At 35.5% G+C, this 21,976-nt stretch overlaps 2 protein-coding genes across 2 annotated transcripts; one reads left to right on the forward strand and one right to left on the reverse strand.

Moving 5' to 3' along the window:
* The first annotated feature begins 2,729 nt into the window (after positions 1-2,729).
* Positions 2,730-4,726, forward strand: LOC114824384 (dof zinc finger protein DOF2.4). Its single transcript, XM_029101170.2, has 2 exons — positions 2,730-3,066; positions 3,261-4,726. The coding sequence occupies exons 1-2, from the start codon at positions 3,016-3,018 to the stop codon at positions 4,320-4,322; spliced, it is 1,113 nt and encodes a 370-aa protein (XP_028957003.1). The 5' UTR covers positions 2,730-3,015; the 3' UTR covers positions 4,323-4,726.
* A 12,795-nt stretch (positions 4,727-17,521) lies between these two features.
* On the reverse strand, positions 17,522-19,099 carry LOC103433403 (large ribosomal subunit protein eL36x). The gene is made up of 4 exons (XM_070819954.1): positions 18,952-19,099; positions 18,748-18,852; positions 18,395-18,594; positions 17,522-17,698 (listed from the first exon to the last, which is right to left on the reverse strand). The coding sequence occupies exons 2-4, from the start codon at positions 18,847-18,849 to the stop codon at positions 17,677-17,679; spliced, it is 324 nt and encodes a 107-aa protein (XP_070676055.1). The 5' UTR covers positions 18,850-18,852; positions 18,952-19,099; the 3' UTR covers positions 17,522-17,676.
* Between the last annotated feature and the right edge of the window lie 2,877 nt (positions 19,100-21,976).

A 21,976-nucleotide genomic window follows, 5' to 3' on the forward strand; every position in this document is an offset into this window, starting at 1 on the left:
CTTATTGTTTTCTGGTATGGTGCGGGCATGAACTTTTATTTTATGATAGGAGGAAGGGGTAGTGTGAAATTAAAGATTGCAATCATCTATTATTTAAGGAGAGAGAATAGGAATAAACGGTAAGTTTTATTTTTAATTCGTTTATTTTTTTTATTTCCATAAATATTTAATCAAATACACAACATAATCATGGTCAATGAATGCGACACATGTAGCTTTTTGGTAGGGGGGACTATCTTGGGTTTTTTTTTTTTTTTTTAACTGACGATAGTATCTATACTAAGCTGACGGAAGAATTGGGTAAGTGGTCATCTTGGGTTAAGGGGTGAGCAAAAATAGTCTTTTTTTTAGAAGAGAGAGAGACACGACGATCTTCTAGGAGAGAGAGAGGACGTTGGTGGCTATCTTTGTAGAGAGAGGATATGGAAAAGATTGAGGGTTAGGCTGTATCCAAAGTTGAATTGTGTCTGAAGGTTGTTTGGTGTATAAAAACTCTAAAAACTCTAAAAACGTTCTGTGGTTTCATCAAATAAGTTTTGTTTAAGTTAATTTTTAGTTAACTTATGAGAACAAGCCTACAAAACTAGAATTTGAGTTTAACCATGGCAAGTGGTCTAGCAGAAACGTAATGGAATTTCCAATCGAGTTTGCTCCCCAGTCTTTGTTTCGAGGCACGAAGTTGACATAAACACGAGTGATTCTCAGATTAAAAGTTTTGGGAAGATATGTGTCTTTGATTGTAATCAGGAGTGGGCTTAAATACCTTAACCTTTCCAAGCCTCAGTGGAGATTATTCCTACCCTTTTGGGCATGGGATACCTCAGACTTCGGCAAAAAAAAAAAAAAAAAAAAAAAAACCAAGAATTTGGGTTTAAGTTATTAAAAATTGTATCCGAGTTGAATACCAAACAGCCCTAAGCATTCTTCTACTCTTCTTTGTAATGTTAAAACTCTTTAAGACTTGATTGTTAACTAACAAAACTAAATGATTAAAATTGATCAATTTTAACATATGCGAGTTAGGCTAGTTGGTCAAGATTCGCTCTCTTGCATTTGAACTTAGAGTCCCCTTCTTAAATTTGAGTATTTTAGAATCTAAATGAGAAGCCATTATTGACAAGTCATTGTGCACTCCAAATTTACAGAAGCATAAGAAAAATTTGGAGTTCGACTTTAATGTTACGTAGCACTCAGTTTAACGTGTATTTTAGCCGTTAAATTTGACTATCATGGCAATTATATGTTTTAATTTTCAGTCTTAGTCACTCACTTTTGAATCACTTAATGTTGCATACCATTAAAGAAAAATTAAAAACTTTGCATTGAGAATAGTTCAGCGTGATATTTTAAAGTGGCACTAACACCCTAGAAAATATCCCCTTGTCAAAAGATTGCTAGGAAACAATTACAGGAAAAATGTGATTTGAACTTGAACTTTATGTAGTCAAAATTGAGGTGTATTTTTGCTCACGATTTTTGAAGTGTTAGTAATATTAATTGCTTTACTTATTATCATTAAATGAATTTAAATTTTAGAATTATGTCTATCTACTGTACAAATATCAAAATTTAAACATATCTAATAATAATAAATAAAGTTGTAAACATCATTATTATTTGACGCGTTAAGCCAAATATTCCCTCAAAGTCGTATGCATGGCCATCGTCATATCTTATGGAGATTGGATCCAAGTCATTATCTGGTTCACAAATAAGATTTTATTAGAAAAATTAATGAAAATGAATTGAAAACTTTGAATTTTAACTAAAATGATAAAAATGTGTTGTGAGTGAATTATACCAAGAATGATTTTTTAAAGTAAAAATATCTTTAACTTTAAAAATAAATAGTAACATGAGTGTTTTATTAACATTCTCTATTTTATTAGAGGAGGAAAAAAAAAGTATCACATGGAATGTGAGAAGTGAGAACGGCAACGAAGGGCGCGTGGGCAGAAGGGAGGGAGTAATATTAATATAATATTCCCATGCAAAAATAAAGCAAGAGAGTGGGGTAGGGGGAAGGGAACAGAGTGGACCGGGTAAAAGGGTTCACTCGGTCGGACACTTGGACTGTGACCCTGTGAGGCCACTCCACCAAAGCACAAGAACCACCTTTTCTTTTTAATTAAACTAAGGCTCCCATAACAATTTCATTTTTCATAATTTAATCATGCATTATTTCATATTTTAATCATAAGATATTGGGTCATGTAGTCTTTTTATTTTTCAATTTACATTAAATTTATTTAATTGTGGGAAGTGGATTAAAGTGAAGCGTACTATTTTTAGTTAACTTCATTCAAATTTCGTTTGCATTGAACTATGATAATTAGACATATAAATTTGACACATTTATTAGTTATTAACATAATCTCCAACACAGTAAACCTAAATACAATAATAGAATTCATCTGTATTAAAAATTGTGTTGATAAGTGTATCAACATGAGAGTTGCCCATGTAGAGGATCTGCACCAAATTAAACTAACACTACCACATACATAATATGATATAATACTTAAGCTGCTCTCCACACATAATAATTTATGAACAACATCATCAACTTTTTCCATGCAGGATGAGAGCCACTCATCTCTTTTTCCCCAGCACAGCAGAGCACAGCACAGCACCCACAGTAAGAGAGAGAAAAGCTTATGGATTAAGAAACTGATAGAGGGAGAGAACATCCTTCTCAAAACCCTAAAAAGTAATAAAACAAAAAGAGTAGTCTTAGCACAGTGAGAGTGTGAAGGAACAATGTTCAACCAAAACAAAACAACAACAAGAAGTAAAATTATTAGTATATAAATACATAAAAGGCTCCTCCTTTATTTTTGTTCCTCACCACTCCCACCCTCCCATTCTTTCTTTCTATCTTCCTTTCTCTCTCTCTGCAACTCTCTAGCTTCTCTCTCTTTGTTGTTGATGTGATTCTCTCCACTATTATCTTCAAAAACCCATCAACCTTTTACAAAAGAGAGAAAGAATTAAAGACCACCACAAGAGAGAAGCATGGTTTTCTCTTCCATTCCAGCTTATCTTGATCCAGCCAACTGGCAGCAGGTAACCTCTCTATCCACCTTCTTCAGCAACTTGGTTTTTCTCATGGAATTTCTTTCCCCCAAAAAAGTGAAAAAACAAAAATTCAAAAGCCAAATATTCTTATTGCTTTTGTTTTGTTTCATGATCTTCTTGAATATACCAGATATTTGATTTTTGCTTTTTAATTTGATTTTTCTCTCTTCTTTCATTTGCAGCAACCAAATCAGCACCACCACTTAACAGGAAGTAACACCAACAACAACATCGACAACCACAACTCTCACTTCCTTCCACCTCCTCCGCAGCCTCCGCCTTCAAACCCTCATGGAGGCAGTGGGGTAGGTGGCTCAGGCTCGATCAGGCCAGGCTCCATGGCAGATCGAGCCCGCATGGCCAACATCCCCCTCCCAGAGCAGGCTCTAAAATGCCCGCGGTGCGAGTCTACCAACACCAAGTTCTGCTACTTCAACAACTACAGCCTCACGCAGCCCCGCCACTTTTGCAAGACCTGCAGAAGGTACTGGACACGCGGTGGGGCCCTGCGTAACGTTCCAGTTGGCGGTGGCTGCAGGAGAAACAAAAGGAGCAAAGGAACCAGCAGCAGCGCCTCCAAGTCCCCAGCCAGCAGCTCGGACCAGCCAACCGGTTCGGCCAGTTCGTCAGGCCACGCAAATTTAGGGTTAAACAACAACAGTGCGGCCGGCTCGGCGGATAATGATAACATGATGATGAGCCCGCAAATCCCACCGCTCCGTTTTATGTCGTCTTTCCCCACCGACATGGCCTTAAATTTCGGCATGATGAACAATAATAATAGTAGTAATTATGGAATTGGAGACTTGAGTGGTTTTCATCAGATGGGGAGTGGTCTAGGAGCTAGCGGTGGATCGCTCTTTAATTTCCAGCAGCAGACGCCGTCGTTTCCTTTCATGGCGGGGTTGGATCCTACGTCAGCGGGGCTGATGTTCGAGAACAGTGGAGTTGAGCTAACGGGGTATAATCAGGTGCGGCCAAGAGCACCGTCTGCGGGGATGAGTATACCTCAAATGGCTTCGGTGAAGACGGAATTAGAAAGTCAGCAACAACAACAACAACAGAATCAGGAGTTGAATTTGTCGAGGCAGTTGTTGGGGATGAATAATAATTCAGGAAATGATCAGTTCTGGGGCAATGGCGGCCGCGGCGGTGGTGGTGCTAGTACTACTACTGCATGGACTGATCTTTCGGGGTTTAACTCTACTTCCACTACTAGCAATAATATTAACAATCCCCTATAAACTTCAGTTCCAATTTGTACTTTGGTGATCAGATCGAATACTTCACTGCGAAGCTGCTAGCTTCAAGTTTTACTTAATTTTACAGAAAATTAACTCGGAAGAAATCAAGAGCTCCTTCCTATCATTGGATGATAAAATGTGAGGAAATTAAGGATGATGAGCTTTGTTCTTCGTGATGGTCTAGTAGAAACCCTAGAAATGGTAGGTTTTTGTTTTATGTTCTTGTTTACTTTTTTCTCCTGCTTCATCTGTGAGCTTAGGGACTGTTTTATTTTGGATTTAGTTTTAGGAAGGCATTATATATATGATGTATGAGCTAGCTAGCATGCTTGCAATACTATTACAGTGATTGTATGAGTATTTCATGGAGCTTTGAATGAAAATCGAACGCCTTTGTACTCCAATCAGTTAACAAAATAGCACTGTCTGCGCTGAATGTTAGTTTTTCTCTTCTGGAATTGAACTTATCCATATAAAACTGTTTTTATTTTTATTTTTTTGCTATGCAGCAACTGTTTCATATAGTTATGATAGAATAGTGAATTTGCAGTTTATGAGAAGAAATGTAGCTTAATTTAGTCGTTGGACCTTGTATGTGCTTATAAGAAATAAGCCTACTCCTACTTCATAGCCGATCAAGATTCAAGAGTTTCGTGTTAATTATGGAGGCTCTCTTTTCTTGACTTTAATTGATGCGATTCCCCCGTTTAATACTTGGAAAGTTCACTTGTTTTGATTTAGCTTGCGAGAGCGTATTATAATATTGACACATATTTTGTATTAAAGTTAAATTTCGACCATTATTGTTAATCACTAAAAGGACTAAGCTTCCAGTCTAAGGAAGCTTATCACTTTATATATATGCTAATTCCTGTCTGCTAGATATTCACCTTCTTATATACCATGCGTTCTAATTGTATATGGTCGTCGTGCGGTATTATATATAAGGTTGGCCAAAACAAGATGTATCCTAACTCAGTTTCTTCAAATGGCATCTTTTATTCATTCATCTACGTCGTCTTTTTTTCAAGAACATGATAATCCCATTTCACAACCAACATCAATGGTGGATCCAAGAATTTTTTTTGGATGGTGTTTGTAATGGGGGAGGAAGACTGCTGCTTCGTGTAAAGAATGAGAAATTTTCCCTTTAGAAAACTTAAAGTAGTTTTAAGTGGCTAGACCAAAATTACATTGTTTTGGCCAGGGTTTAAGCCCTTGGACCAAACGATGCGACTTAAAACCACTTGAAATTTTTTCTTCCTTGGTGTCAATGCTTAAATAAAAACATAAAAGGGTTGTTATCTTCCTTGGTGTAGATGCTTAATCAAATATATATAAACATATCTTGTAAACTACAAATTTAGAGGTGCAAAGTTTCAATATGTGTGTTTGAGTGTGTTTTGGTATATTTATCCTCCCATTATCCTGGCTGGGGACAAAGTTAATAAAAAACCCTAGCTAATTAGTTGGAAAATTATCTTAAAGCCATAGATTTTGGTAAAACCATGGCCTTTTTTCATTGGTGGGACAACGCGTCATAAATTTGCGTTGTCAAATATATTAGTTCCGGTCCATATTGCTTCATTATATATATGCATGGAACCCATGGAAGATAGAGAGAAATCAGTTTCCCACTTTGTTTTTGTCTAAACATAACATAATGCAGACATATAAATACGTCCACCGGCAGAGTTGAGTGACATCCAACTCTCCAACAAAACCATTTGTTTACAAAACATGCACGTCCAAATCTTGTTTTATTATTTATTAATTATTATTATTATTATGCGCATGAAGAATCATCTTATTCTATGATTGAAATCCCAATAATTGGGTTTGCGTGAGGCACTAAGATTTGGGCCGACGAGAAAAAATGATTCTGTAATAATATGTGAATGTACTATTGTTGTGTCCTGGCCCCTGATGACTCTGATGAGATCAGATGATTCATGATGATGATCATGAGGCTGCGTTAATTACGTTAATTTGGTTTTTGTGTACTACTTTAGGACAATTCTCTCAAAAGAAGCCAAAATCGTCACTCAATTCCACAAACATAAAAATTCCAATTCCAAAATCATAGGTCAGGCCACTGCAGGGACAATGAGACATGGAAATAGATTGGTCTTCGACTTTCTGTTATGACCCGAAAAAATATAATATTTAAAAATAATGAAGAAAAGTCATTTAGTACTACGGTTTAGTAATTTTTTTTTTCCACTTGTAAGTGAGAGATCTTAAGTTTGAATTTGAACCATATTATTGCTAACCCATTATGAGGCTAAACTCACATCCCCTTTAATGTAAATAATATTGTTTGTTAAAAAAATAAAATAAAAAAAGGAATTTGTTTTGCTGTGTTTTTCTTGAGTTTCAAGGACAATTTTTGAGTTAGCGCTGAGAGTATAAATTTTGAAAAAAGAAAAGACTTTGAATATGCTTATAAGTAGCATAGTTATTTTTTATGTTGCCAATTATTTTTATAATCGAAATTTCAACATTTTCTTTATCTAAATCACAGTCACATATTTTTATTATTTTATTCAAATTATAACACGTAAAATTATTTTTGCTAATATACTTTGAAAGCAGAACGCATCGATTATTTCATCTACATAAATTTATGTGTTTACAATTCTCATAAATTCTCGAGTTTTGTGTGCTGAAGAATAACGTTAGGTTTTCTTTGGCAACGGCACTACTCATGTGGTCAATGAATGGAATGAAAGATGAGCATCATTCAGAATATATGCATGTCTGACCATTTCGCAGCTTTGACGCGCGTGAGTGTGTGGTTGGTTCACGCTAGGAGACAAACTGCTGTTTTGTCAGTTTCGTATGCCGGACAATATGACATGACAGGGGGCCCTCCCGGACTCCCAGTGATTCGATATAACTTTGGCACGCGCTTCAGAGCTTCGTGCTACTTCCTTTCATGTATCTCTCTGTGCAGTCAGTTTGTCGTAGACCAAGCTTGCTAGTTTCATTTCTGACACTCACTGGTCTGACTGTTCATATCAATACGATCAAATCCAATGCAAAACTAGGGTTTTGTTCATACGCTAAAACTACACTACATTGGTCATTTCATTTGAATTATGGTTAGGTGTTGGATTCGACTGATAAATTTTTCAATCCAGTTCAATTTAATTTGAAGGACTAATCGTATTTAATCTGCTATTGTCACTAATTTACTGATTACATTACTAACAACATCTCTAATGTACATTAACTTTAAATTTATAATTAAAGTTTATCTCCAGTTAAAAGGTAGTCAACAAAAATGATACGTACTATGCATATACAAACCAAATTATTAATTAAAAAATGTTTCCAAGTTGATTCTATCGATGAAGGTTTATCCTCGAAGCTCAAAAATATTTGACCCCTTTGGTTATTATTTGCCATCTCTCTCTTATTTCAAGTTGAAAACCAAGCACTAAACCTAAATCAATATGAAAACTATTAGAATAGTTAGATATATTTCCATCAACATTGTTTGTTGTCCCCTTTTAACCTAGAATTGTCTGTTTGAGAAGATTGCCTCGCAACTTGACATAAACAGACTTTTGAACACTATCATATAATCCAATTTTTGTTTTTACAGCAAGAGATTGAACCTAGCTAGGTTCGTAGTTACTCTTTTCTACCATACTTTCAGTGCGAGCTACATTTACTAGTCTTATTAGTATAAATCAAGAAAACTGACTTTCGCACACAATTTCTTCTTGCAGATCTTTTTTTTATGATCTTTTGATTCAACAAATCAAAAGAAAATTAGTGAACAAAATGTGCATGTAAAGTGATACTAGTATTTGAAAATCAGTTCCCTAAATCAAACTCTCTCCCACCATAAAATATACTAATCCCTCCCAGTACAAATAGAATTAAAGAACACATAGCAAAGCAAATTTGCGTTGAACTGTAGTCTGCTCAAAACAATGGTCCAAATTTCGATCGATCATGGACCCAAAAAATAAACAGCACTGCCTTGCTGGCTAAGTATTTGATGCGCGCGCCCTAGTTGTCTTTTTTACTTATTGCAAGTTCTTTTCTATACTTTTCTTAAAGGACTTGGCAAGATGTTTGCCGAAAGTAGGATAATATGTCTAGCAACCAAAATTCGGTCATATTATATATTGTTTTGGTACAAAATCGGTTACAGAAAAGACTGCAAGGCTTGTAATGTATCATATTATAGTTGCACCAGACCTCAAATCCATAAAAATTTCCATTTCACCATAGTCGAGTAACTTCCCTAGACTTTCATTTGACTGTAAGAAAAACAAGATACGTATAAGACAGTTTTAAAACCATGTATTCACAATATATATGGAACATTGTGTGTGTGTGTGTGTGTGTGTATCAGGGTTTCCCCCCTATTTTTATCAGTAACTACATGGTTCTTACGGGATCCCAATCACCCCGTTTTTGTTAGAATGGACAGAGAGAGGTTTTGCTAAGACGGGACTCGACATACAAAGTAATGTTATTACTATGTGGGTAGCTAGAAATTAATCAAAATTTACATATATTCCAAGTTGGAAGAGTAGTCATGTTGAAGAAAGGAATCTATGTAGCTGCTAGGTTGTTTGGATTTGCTTTTGCAAGAACCAAGGCTAGCTGCTCTTGCCAAGAAGGAATAAAGCATATTCAAAACGCTCTAACAGAAAAATAAGCCTCATATATGGTCATGGTCGGGTAACTGAATCGAGTGAGTGTAAAATTCAGAAATCGAGTTGAATGATCCCGAAAGTGAAGATATATATATACTGAAATGTGGGCTTCTTCTTCTGATACCATCATCATCATCATCATATGTACGAACAACAGAGAGCAGTAGAAGGAATTTTCAGGGGCTCGGAAATCCAAGCCAAATATATTCTAACTCACTCTCTCATTGGGATTAAGATTCTCTCCCTTTATTTTTTTGCATCTCCTTTCATCATCTCCTCTCACATTCTTTATTTTATCGTTATCTTTCTATTAAAAATTAATATAAAATGTTGACATGACTTAACCGTAATCATTTAAATATGAGAAAAATAAAGCGAAAGAAAAAAAAAGAAGGGAGAGAATCCTACTTTCATCGGGACTAGGATTCGAGGGGAGAGAATCTACTCCCTCTCATTGATCCTCATGTTGCTGTGACTGTGAGTAAGACACATGGGTTTGTGTGATATATCAGTCACATGCTCTCTCTCTCTCTCTCTCTCTCTCTCTCTCTCTCTCCACACAAAGAGATAGTGGCAGCAGCTTTCACTTTTAGCATGATGTCCTTGTTATAACAAAAACGTCTGTGTATGTGGATATAATCCACATGAACAGGTGCATAAGCAAAGAAAGAGACTAAGATTCCAAGCTCTTCTGGGATATAGACCTCACATTCTCCCACATGCATTTTTTCTTCAATTATATGGGTACGTATATCCATAAATATCGTCATCTAATTAGATTCTCAATCAACAACTCATATAGACGTACGTATGTTATGAAATTAAAATTTAATGTCATTAACTATAACTACAGTTCAGTTATATTCTTCTCTACTTGTAATAATTGAGAAGTCTCAGCTTCGTCTCTCATGCTAGTTCAATACCTAATTATAGATGATTATTTTGTAATGAGCCAAAATTCTATTCGTCAAATATGGTTGTAAAAGAATAAAATAAATCCTGGCGTCGTTATTAGGAGCAGCCCTTTACAACATAAAAGATTACCTGTGTCTAGCTATCAATAGTCAATGAGATATATAATTCCCAAGGTCCCCTACATACACAGCGTCTCTATTTAGGTAAGAATAGCATCCTACGAAGTCATTTTCCCAACATTTCCAAAGAACTCAGCCGTGCAATATGTAAATTGACTATTAATTTCAGGTCAGCACAACCAAATGCATGCATTTGGTAAAGTAAATTATTCCCAACCTGGGACAGTTAATTGAATAATTTATAGTCCCGACCGATCTCTTTTCTCTTTGACAACTAACAATTTAATCCACTGACACTAGTCGTTTGTAAAAAAACATGTTTACAAGAATCATGATTTAGGGCAATTTTTTTTTTATTTATGGATTTTTTTTAGGAAAACTAATGAAAGGGGCTTGAAAACTTTGAGTTCTAACGATAAGGACAAAATAAAGAGTAAAGTGAATACTACCAGGATTGATTTTTTAGTGTAAAAATGTGGTTTTTCGTTAAAGTGAACAGTACCGGGAGCTTTTCGTTAAAGTTCCATTTTTTTTTTTGGACAGTTCATACCAAGGGCAAGGGGTACAATTTAGGTTTGATCAATGAGATCTATTTGATTAGATTTGACAATAAAAATGTATCCGAAGCAACTAGTATTTAATTGTTTGGTTTGGTTCGATTTTGAACAATACCACCATTGAAACTGAACTAAACCAAACCAAATTATTGTTAATCAGTTTGATTTAGTTTGATTCGGTCAGTTTAAGCCTATTCAACACATAAATAAAGAAACGTTTTAACATTTCAAGAATTTTATCTTCTAAACCTCCAGACATCTCATGCATTCAAATTGGATTGAAAGATTAACTAAACATTTCTCAACATAAAAAGTTTATCATGTTAAATATAACTAATTAAGTTTCAATTAAATAAAATCTAATGCTAGCAAACAATTTATTTATTACAACCTCACATAAGCATAAGATACATGTATATAAATCTCCTAATTGTTAATAATCGTTACAAGTTAGAATATGGGAATGGTTTATTTTGCACTCCAAATTTTCTATAATTAGAAAGAAAAATACACTTGTGAGGAGTGTAGAATTAGATTTTTGGAGTGCTAATGACAATTTCCTATAATATATGTTGAGATTTATAATATGTGTATAATAAGGCCTTTAAATAACCTATAATAAGTTGACATGTGTAAAAAAAAAATAATTAAAAGATACATGGTCGCTTCGATTTGGTTTTAGTCAGTTTTAAAAATATCAAAACCGAATTAAACCAAAAGTAAATGAAGTCGGTTCGATTTTTAAATTGTTTGATTTTTTCTTGATCAAAATCAAACTAAATCGACCAATATAGTTTGGATCCTTCGGTTTGATCGGGTCGGTCGGTTTGATGCCACTCTAAATGAGATGTCAGGAGAATTCATACATAATATGTGAAAATAACGCGTGCATTTTAGCTTTGCTATAGAATATGTTGTCTAGCTGATGATCAGATTGGATCAAGATTTACTTAATTCCTCTAGACTAGAGGTACAATTAAATTAATAGATGATTATATTCTTATTGATTAAAATAAAAGGTAATGGAAATAATAAACTAGGTATATAATATATAAAATTGAATTTTGTATAGGCTTAACCTTTTGCAAAGTTCGCTGTCGAACGTTGCCTAACAATTTTGTCGTCCGAGTATCATATAATATAGGGGTGTGATATCCACACACCCCAAATTACTTCCCACACACCCCTTGTTAATTTTTATCCGTTGATTTTCTTCAATTCATCCGATCCGACGACCGAAAATTAGAAGGGTGTGTGAGAAGTAAAATGGGGTGTGTGGATATCACACCCCATAATATAATGGAATGGGGTACGTAAGTAAAAAGATACCAAATTATAATTTACTTAATTGCCATCCCATGCATTGCATGCTGCTGATAGATATATAATCGTCTTAGAACAATTATACGAATTACAGGATTAAGTGGGGTCCCATCGAGCAAGTGGAATATCATTTCTAAGTTCAAACTCTCACCCTGTATTTAGTGTAAATTATTGTAGAATATAATTTGTAATCAAAACAACAAGGGATTTGTTTGCGTTAATATTTGAACATTGAATTTGAGTGAAGGAAAGCCCAAAGATGCCAACTAAAAGGGGACTTGCCCAAAGGCAAATTGAAGCCTTCTCAGCCAAATACAAGCCACATGCTTACCATTGAAGAGACAAGTGATGAAGACTAACCTACTACTAGCCAAAGAATATTTTCTAGTGGCATTCCAAGTAAAAAGTTGATGACTCACTACCCTCCAAGTGCTTTCGGTCAAGAGCAAAGCTACAGCAGTCGGGCTAAATTGCCTATAAAAGGAAGAAGAGGCCCCAGAGACAAGGGTACTCAACCAATCAAACAAACAAACATACAAACTCTGCTCTCAAGCCAGATTTGCATCCAAAAGCTGAAATCAACCCAAATTCAGTCTCTTTTAGCGACAAGCTATCTCCCTTAGTGGCATAGTATCGATTCCCCTGTGTAAACTTGTTTACCATCCATCCCTTTTTAGCATATAAACCCTTGTTAATTCAAAGAGAAGTGATTGCAAGAGGTTCAACCTTGTCAGACAAAGTGAAATCTTGCTCGAGGCTCTTTGTTTGCTTTCTAAATTTGTAGATCTATTACTTAATGCATTCTCCAGTATGTATTCAAGTTATTTCCATCAGTTTTCCTATTTTAAAAGTTCCATTTGCATCTGGATCTGGTTAGTTTAATGGATATGTTATCATTAAAGTCAATCAAGAACCAAGCAAACGACTTAAAGGGGCCTGGACTCCTTTCATTTGAACATACAAGACTATGAACTAAAAGTCCTTGTTTACAAGGCAAGAAAAAGAACTTAATGTGGACTTAACCCATCCATGACAATCCTTTGATAACAAAAAGTCCGAGTAACTTGGGGCGCAAGTAAGTGACTAAAAACACTCTTGTTCTACATCTTCTATACTGAGATAATAGTGGCACGCCTAGCACTTAGTTAGTTTTGATTGCAAGCCTCAAGGCCTACACCTAAGACCCCACAAAGGCACCTTTCAGAACTAACTTTGTCCTCTTCTTGTAGCACATCAACAAGCAAGAGCCCGACTATACATCCAAAGTGCCAATCCCTTGGAAAGCTGTGCTGAGGTCTGAGGATCATTCTCCAGAGAAATCTTTGCCCGAACTTGATCACATCCAAAATTTATCAAAAACAAGACCATTTTTACGACTTGAAAATTGCTTAAGAGACTGCATTTATTTATACCCTATTATACGATATACAAACAACAAAAATAATTGTAAGTGGTGAATTACTCTGGCGGTTAAAACTTTTCTATTAAAAAGAGATAATTAAAGTAATGAGTAGCAATTGATTGTGTTAGTTTATTTGATTGGAAAGCAATACAAATTATAAAAGCATCTCCAAGAAATGCTGCAAAATAACCAAAATTCTATTTTAAAGAGAAATTCAAAAAATTTATGTCAAAGAAATGCTGTTAAAGACTCTCTGTTATAGAAAAATTAACAATCACTTTTTAAATTTAGAGCGCAACTATTCACTTGCTAAATATTAAAAAACATAAAACTCAAGGGTCCACCCTTGAGCAAGGAGAAAAGAAAAAAGAGAGAAAATTGTTTTAGAAAATGAGTGGGTTGAGTTTGAATTGTTAATAATAAAACATTTGAAGTTTGTGAAATAAAGAATGTTATTGGAGATGAAAGGTTAATTAAACTGAGTACCTAAAATAGTTTTTTGACAATATGCACTTGTTAGTTTAATAAAAAATTAGTATTCCTCTCAAAGATGCTTTTTTATTTACTTAAGAAGAGTTTGAAACTATTATTATAATTTAAAAAATGAGGAAGTTTCAAGTCCAAGATGAAAAAATCTCAATAACCTATACACTAAAATATTACATCACATGCAACAAAAATACTTTAATACAAGTAAAAGCAAAAAGGGAAGTTCTTATACCCAATGTTGGTCCAAGGGCGCGGAGAAAACGCTATGTGTCAAGTCACAACGTGGACCCTCTCAAATATACATCCCATCTATCCATATTCCTGCTACGCCTACGACCCTCCCTTCAATTTTCTTTTATTGTGTTTCAACTTTCTGGGACTGCAACACGTCTTCCTTCGTTCATTGAGTATGTGGTTTAATTCGATGCAAAACAAAGAACTTTACCAGGACTTGACATACCGCAAATCCTCTTGAAAGGGAGGAGTGCCTTCGGGAACTCGACACAGCTAGTGCATGGTTGTCGTCAGCTCGTGCCATAAGGTGTTGGGTTAAGTCCCCCAACCAGCAAATAACACACAGCCAAGAAGCTCAACTATAAATATTTTTCTCCACATTTGGACATGTTTTGTTTGTTTTTCTTTTTTATGTGTTGCAATTATTAGGGTTTGTAACCAAAAAATTTGTGTTGAGCCATACAATAAGCCTGATGTAATTATTAAGTATCGAACTTTCCATTACAGTAAATCGAATCTAACACATCATTTTACAAGTGAAGAGATATTCTTCTGACTTTTTTTTCATACAATAATATATTTACACTAAGGGACTGAGCTAGTCACACAATGAGTCAGTCATTTTAATTGGTCTTGAATTCTCCATCAACGTGAGTCGAACCTAACACCTTTTATTAGCAAGCAAAGAAGAATATAACTATATCGTTGTACAGTGCAAAATATTATCATGTCATTAGCTAGCTTGTTTTGTTCCTTTTTGCTAGGGCCCGTACCTTTTACATGATTATGCCACATCGTTGTTTTAAGCCCGACCCAAAAGGGAAGATGGAGACTGAAAAAAATATGGAAAACGTTGTCATGGCCACATCCCCTTCTTTTAAGCCCATATTTGACAAAATGATACCAAACCACAAATGAAAAGAAGATGTCACACATCACAATTGCCAGATTAGCCCGTCTACTACGAATTGGATGTGCGTTCTTTATTAAAGCAATACATCGATATTATTATAGTCAACAAAATGTAAATGACAATAGGCATGGTATTGATATTATTATCGATAAACATGTAGCTAGCGCAAATGATTTTTTTACCCGTGTCGTCTCGAAAATAATTTCTTTTGATTGTATGACTTATCTATAGTTTTGGTTAGTGTGGGTGCGCTTGCAAAGCGAAACAAGCACTTGAGGTTTTAAAAGTAGTTTAAACCAATTGGGAGACGATGGTGGCGACTCGAGAACTTCAAGCTTGCAAGCTTCCGAATTAGGTTGGAGAGAAGATAGATGAAAAGATGTTGGAGTGATCCGATGATTGAGCGCCCCACAGACCACAGACGCCTCCGTCGCTGTAGTGCCAAAATCTCTTTTCTACTTGATGTTGATTATCATTATTGCTATCCTTTCGTTATCGAGAACTAGGGAGTCCAAACTTGGAATCTCTTTCGATATTGGGAAGAATAGAAGCACTATATCAATAGCAAGTTGTAATTCAAAATCGCATTCAAAGCCTATTTGTTAATGTACTAGAAAGGGAAAGAGTTTATGTGTGGATAGCGAAAAAAGTGCTTCTAAAATTTAAAGTACTTCCTAAGTATTTTTGGACTTGTTTGAAAAAAAATTTAAAAATAACTAAAGCAACTTTTAGAAAAAAAAATTTTGAGTTCTAAAAGCACTTAGTAAGAATTTGTCCAAATATATTTTTATAATTTAGCCATTATAAACTTCCAAAATAGAAGTGGTTCAATGTTTGGCCGAAACCAATAAAAGGGGTTCTAACACAGCACCATAGAAGAACAACAAGGGGATAAGAGAAAGCTTTCGCAAGTGGTTAGTAATGAAATTAAAAATATAATATGTAATATTATAATTTCTTTGCAGGATTCCAAAGATGTGCTAGTTTGGGGTCCAAATACAAATGGTAAGTTCTTTATTAAATCGGCTAATTGGATTTAGAAGGGGACGCTGACTCAATCTACAAAGTATAAGTTAATTAATAAGATGTGGAAACTTAATATTCCTCTTAGAGTGTAGATGTTTGCGTGGTTGTTCATTCGTGATAGACTTCAAATTAGGACAATATTAAGTCATATTGTGATTAATAGTGATAAGATGTAATTTTTGTAATTCGTAGACGAGGACCAAATGCATTTATTCTTTAATTGCGATGTCCCTAAATCGATTTGGGACCTTTTTTCAATTAATTAAGCCGGGCAATTTCACTAATGCTAACTTTAACTCAATAGTAGACTGGTTAAATTCTTTAAAGCATGTTGTAAGGAAGTTCCTAGTGATTTAAGCTTGTGTTTGCTCTTTTGCTGGCAAATTTCGTGTTTAGAAATGTTATGCCCATCTTGGCGAGATCTAAATTATTAGCTATATCTATGCGTGAACGATATCATAGAGCCAATCGTAAAGGTTTAAGAAGGAATAGTGATGATACTTCCATGATTATTAAATGGCATCCTTCATATTAGAGTTATGTTAAGCTAAATTTTGATAGTTCGTTGGCTAGGGACGAGGCGGCGGTGGATTTTGTCTTAAAGAATCATAATGGGCATCTTATTGGAAGTGGAGCTTTAAATCTTGACGGTGCCACTATTTCAGAAGTGGAGGCTAAGACTCTTAGAGAGGGCCTTCTTTTTGCTAAATTTTGATAGTTCGTTGGCTAGGGACGAGGCGGCAATGGATTTTGTCTTAAAGAATCATAATGGGCATCTTATTGGAAGTGGAGCTTTAAATCTTGACGGTGCCACTATTTCAGAAGTGGAGGCTAAGACTCTTAGAGAGGGCCTTCTTTTTGCTCATAGAAAGGGCTATACAAAAATTATGGTTGAAGGTGACTCTAAGTTGGTTTTTCAATCAGTGTTGGATCGGGGTGCGACACTGTGAAATTCGATTCCTATTATTGAAGATATCAAGTGGACTGTGACCAAATTTGCTTGCATCGACTAGAAACATATATTTAGAGAGGCCAACTTTGTGACGAATGCTTTCGCTCGCCAAAACCTTATTACTAATTGTCATATTTGAGAACAATGATGGCAGATGTCCACATTCATCAATGCACAAAAAACTAACATTCATCCACTTTGGTCGCTCCAACTAGCAGAAGGCTAAACGCACTTTTTCTATACTTTACCAAGCTTGTATATTATAATGCATCTAACATTGATATTGAGAGGAACATAATTTCTAGACGGAAGTGCCATCACACACCTTTTAATTTCGACTATCAAATCGTATGAATTAAAAAAAAAATCGAACGAGTTTTAGTGTACACATTATAGGGAAAGGCACATACTACGAAGTGATGACCGCAAAAATCAAACATCCAACGAGTTTTAGTACAGAGGGCACATCAAGACTTTTGCCCATCGCTAGTAACCACGGCTCTCCCTACACTAAGAGAAATGCTGCCACAAGCGTCAACTATTTAGTAAATCTAAGTCAATCACAAACTTGAAAGACATACCTTGAGAACTGAAGGGCAAATATCCGATGCTTAGAAAATATCGAAAGTCTCAAAACATTCAAAATTACAAAGTTCATACCATGTCTAAAAATCCCTTAATAAAATGCATGTCCAAAACTAATAGAGATACTGAACTACATTCATAAAGACAACCCTTCAAGTGCTCACTTCTTATCACCACCAGACCTGCACATATAACAAAACATACTTAAGGCTAAGAGATCATATGATTCCTCACCAACACACGGTATAAAAAACCATGAGCATTGCACAAACTATTTACTCAGATATCAGCAAATTTCAGGAAGAAGTCTACAATTAGGCAACAGTGTATAGTAGGCATCATATTGCAACCAACAACGTCTACAATTAGGCAACAGTGTATAGTAGGCATCATATTGCAGCCAACGACGTTTTGAGTGACACAACACAGTCTAGTAGTCTAATTAAAAAAGCCAACAAATGATATCACCAGCTATAACAGATCAAGTTGAAAGCATAAGCATGCTATCACCATCCACCGATAGAGAAGACTACTATAAATGCCAGCATATGGGGCTTGAGACAATCTTAAGCACACTTAAGATTATGTTTACTGCAAACATATTTCATCAGCTATTGTAGAGATGCCATGATTAATATTCTAACTAGTCAGTTTTCATAGCATTGGCTCACTTATATATTACCAATTTAACTTATATATTATCAAGTCATCGTTGTTTTCGTATATTTCCACAAACTTACACAACACATGCATAAGTATATATGCAAATACAAGAAACAAACAGCTTCAAAGCAACAATACTCACAAAAATGCAACTAGTTCAAGACATTGAAATGTACACGCGAATCCACAACGGCGAAAACCAACGAATATCTCACCTCATCTTGCGGAGAACGTTGGACATCTCCTCTCTCTTCTTCTTGGCCCTCTTGTGGGTACCCAACTTTCGCTTGGCCACCTTAAGAGCACGCTTGTCCTTCCCGACCTTCAAAAGCTCGGTAATCCTCTTCTCATAGGGAGCAAACCCCGCAACTTCCCTGATCAAATTCCTCACAAAGTGCACCCTCTTACTAGTTTTCTACATCCCCACAACCCCAAAACACACAAATCAGGACATTATTCACACAAATAAAAAAAACCCTTAAATCCAGAACCCCAAAACCCAAAACAAAAAATTCCACAGAAATCATATGAACAATCGATGGAATTAAGAAATGAAAAGAGAAATTACCCCCTTGCGGTCAGATGGGCGAGGAGGCAATTCACGCTTGGTGACGATGTGGCCCTTGTTGAGGCCGACGAAGATCCCACTCTTGGGGGCGGCGGGAGCCATTTCCTGCAAGAACAGATGCAATATTCAACAAAATTGTTCGAATACGAACAGATTAAAGGAGGAATGGTAATTAGGGTAGGGAAATTTGAGCTGTATTGGTACCTTGGCGCTGCTCGGAGAAAACCCTAGATCCTGGCTGTGGAGAGAAGGCGCGGCGACCCTAATGTGCTTACAGAAACTAAAACCCTAGCGATTCAGTCCTTTAAATACTGCGTGGTCTCGCTGTTTTTTATTCAGCACCACGTACGTGGATTTGGAAACGCCGCCGGCCCACATATTTTAGGTTTTGGGTTACGGGTTGAACCGATTGTTGGGCTTTTGGGCTATATGCTTTTGAGCCCAGAAAATGTTGGTGACTCGGTCCAAGAGAATTCATGGGTTTCAATTTTTGAAACCTAATGCTCCCAACAATTTGATCATTAGTTCATTACCATTCATTTTCTCTTTTTACAAAATTTTAAAAGCTCGTTTAGTATTCTACTAAAAAAATTTCACATGTTTTGAAAATATTTTTTAATATCATTTCTTAAAAACAATTTTTTATAAGAAAAAAATTTGTTTGATACAAAATTTAAAATTATTTTTCTTAACAATCGAAAATATAATAACATAAAAAAGACCCCACTCCCTTTCACCATCGACCTCCCCTTCCCTTACCCTCCCTTTCTCTCCGTGACCAAACATGGCAATCTCTTCACAAAAAAAGACCTAAAATTAACACAAAATTTGTAAGAAAATCGCTTGCAGATGCAGTTCCATAGAATCTCAACGACGAGTTTGTACATCGATTTGCGTTTCAATGCTGAAGAAGACGGATCTGGAGAAACCGATCTCTACGGCGAAGTCGAGGATCCGCCAGAGGAAGGCAGCGGGAACCAATTCAGATGAAGAAGGGTGTTAGGCTGATTTGTAGTCGTGTTTCATGAGATTTGTGGCGAGGGCGAAGGGGAAGCAAAGATCGAAGCTTGTCGGCGCTTTGAATGTTGGTTGTTAAGGGAAAAGATTGCACAAATAAAAAATTCTACAAATTCACTTTATTTATTTGTTTCCAAGTAATAAGCTATACTTTCAGTTATACTTGAATTTGGTTCTTAAGAACAGGCTTTCCAAATGCAAATTTTTTGGTTTAGAACTCAAAAATTGATTTTGAGTTTGATATAATGATCTGAGTTCAAGTCCAAAGGGGTTCTAAATTACTCCCAAGTTTACGTATCAAAATCAATAAAAAAAAAAAAGTAATGCTATCTATACATCTCTTTTTACCTTTCGCCCACTTTGTTTATTTTTTGTCATCAAATGAAATAAATGAAAAAAATCAGATGACAGAAACTAATATAGATGTGTAAAATATAAAAATAAATGTGTGGATAGTACATCCAAAATAAAATAATGTCATGTTTGACTACATAGAATGAGAACTGAAATTATTTTGGGTCTTAGGTTTCTTGCGTTTACTAAACACATGATCAACTGGATATTGAAATTATTACAATTTCTGACTTTCCTGATGTTAGTAAATATATAATCATATAAAGAGTGAGATTTATCTTACATTCGTAATCCAATACCTACAAGTTTAGGAATCAGATAACCAAGGGATAGTTGATCGTAAATTTTTTTCCTTCCGTCTCTTCATGAATTCATAATTTCTTTCGTTCTAAGTAGCATGCCATAAAAGCTCGGTCATTTCCATGTCAGACAACAATAACAGTGTAAAAGCAAAGTTAAATTTAGTGTTTGTGGTAGTTCTAACATATTAGACATTTTTGTTTTCCCATTTAAAATTCGAAACTTCTAAGAGCATCTTCAAATGAGATATTAAAATATTCAAATTAACAATAATTATAAAAAAAAAAACTGCAATGTTTTCCAATCGAGAAGCCAAATTTGATGTGGTATGACATGGAATAGCAGCTCTCCCCCTTGCTGTCAAATTTGACAGCAATGTCAAATATTTTTTTATTAATTTTTTAGTGACATTTTTTTGTTCCAAAAGCCAAACAAACCCAAACTTCGGCCGTTGAAGATGTCCTTGTCGACCAAGACGGCATCTTCTAATCAAGACGAGAAAGAAATAGAGGTCGTGGAGGTGTTGTACGGGATGAAGAGGCAGCCGCAAGGGCCGAAGAAGCAAGAAATTACAGCCACCAATTCGATTAAGTTCGAATCCACAGAAACCAACAACAAATTTACCAGTGACGCTAAATCGAGAGTTTCGTCGCCGATCTCGAACTCACCTTGTGTGGTTCCTCAGCTAACCTCACCTTTCCCTCAAAATTCTTGCTCCTCCGTCACTTCCATGTCGGCCACCGGTGGGTACTATAAGCTCACTAAGCTCTCGGCTTTGTTCATTTCTTTCTAGGTACCCCAAATGCTCTGTTTGGTTGCTGAGAAACTAAGAAAAGACTGCAACCCGTGAAGTATGAAAACAAGAACCCATCAATTTTTGTAGTTCAAAGCAGTCCCACTTCGTCTACGGCTGAAGTGGTGGCTGATCAGCCTTCAAAGGTTGAGAGCCAGAAAATAAGTTTAATAAAATAGTGTAATAAAATAATATTTAATTTGACATACTGGGTGGAGGGCAAAATTTTAAAAGATGTCAAAATGCCACATAGGTTGTCAAATTCAAATTTTATGTTTAAAATTTGACATCTCCTTTGGAGATGCTCTAAAAAGCCAAAATTTATGACCGACTAAAAAATCACTGACCTCATATGAATTGGCTAAGTAGAGCCAGTCTGGTATGACTCGACTCAACCTTCATTGATCAAACTCTGTGGATTCAGCTTGGAAATTTTAGGCCAATTTTAAAGGCTTGTATTTGCTTACTTCTCGAGGAGGATAGCAAATTGGTGAGTATATTTCTTGATACTAAGGTTGGAAGAGGCTTGTTGCTAAGATTTAAATGTTTAAGAGCATTTATCTCTTCAATTCGGTTTTTCAGCTTCATTTGTCCCTGAATAATACCTTCTTTTAATGAAACAAAACGTATTAAGGCTTCTATCCAAGGCAACTTAACATGGACAATATATAGGTCTGGACTAAATTTTGAACAACAACCATATATTTAGCACGTGTTCAAAATAGACGAAAACTGAACAGTTATTGATATTTAAAAATGGAAATG

The sequence above is a fragment of the Malus domestica genome, chromosome 04 (genome assembly GCF_042453785.1).
Source record: "Malus domestica chromosome 04, GDT2T_hap1".
Lineage (NCBI taxonomy): Eukaryota > Viridiplantae > Streptophyta > Magnoliopsida > Rosales > Rosaceae > Malus > Malus domestica.

Coding starts and splice junctions, on each gene's coding strand:
- LOC114824384 (XM_029101170.2), top strand. CDS start 3,016: ATGGTTTTCTCTTCCATTCCAGCTTATCTTGATCCAGCCAACTGGCAG. Junction 3,067..3,260: donor ATCCAGCCAACTGGCAGCAG/GTAACCTCTCTA, acceptor TTTCATTTGCAG/CAACCAAATCAGCACCACCA.
- LOC103433403 (XM_070819954.1), bottom strand. CDS start 18,849: ATGGCTCCCGCCGCCCCCAAGAGTGGGATCTTCGTCGGCCTCAACAAG. Junction 18,595..18,747: donor GCCCATCTGACCGCAAGGGG/GTAATTTCTCTT, acceptor GTGGGGATGTAG/AAAACTAGTAAGAGGGTGCA. Junction 17,699..18,394: donor AACGTTCTCCGCAAGATGAG/GTGAGATATTCG, acceptor TTATATGTGCAG/GTCTGGTGGTGATAAGAAGT.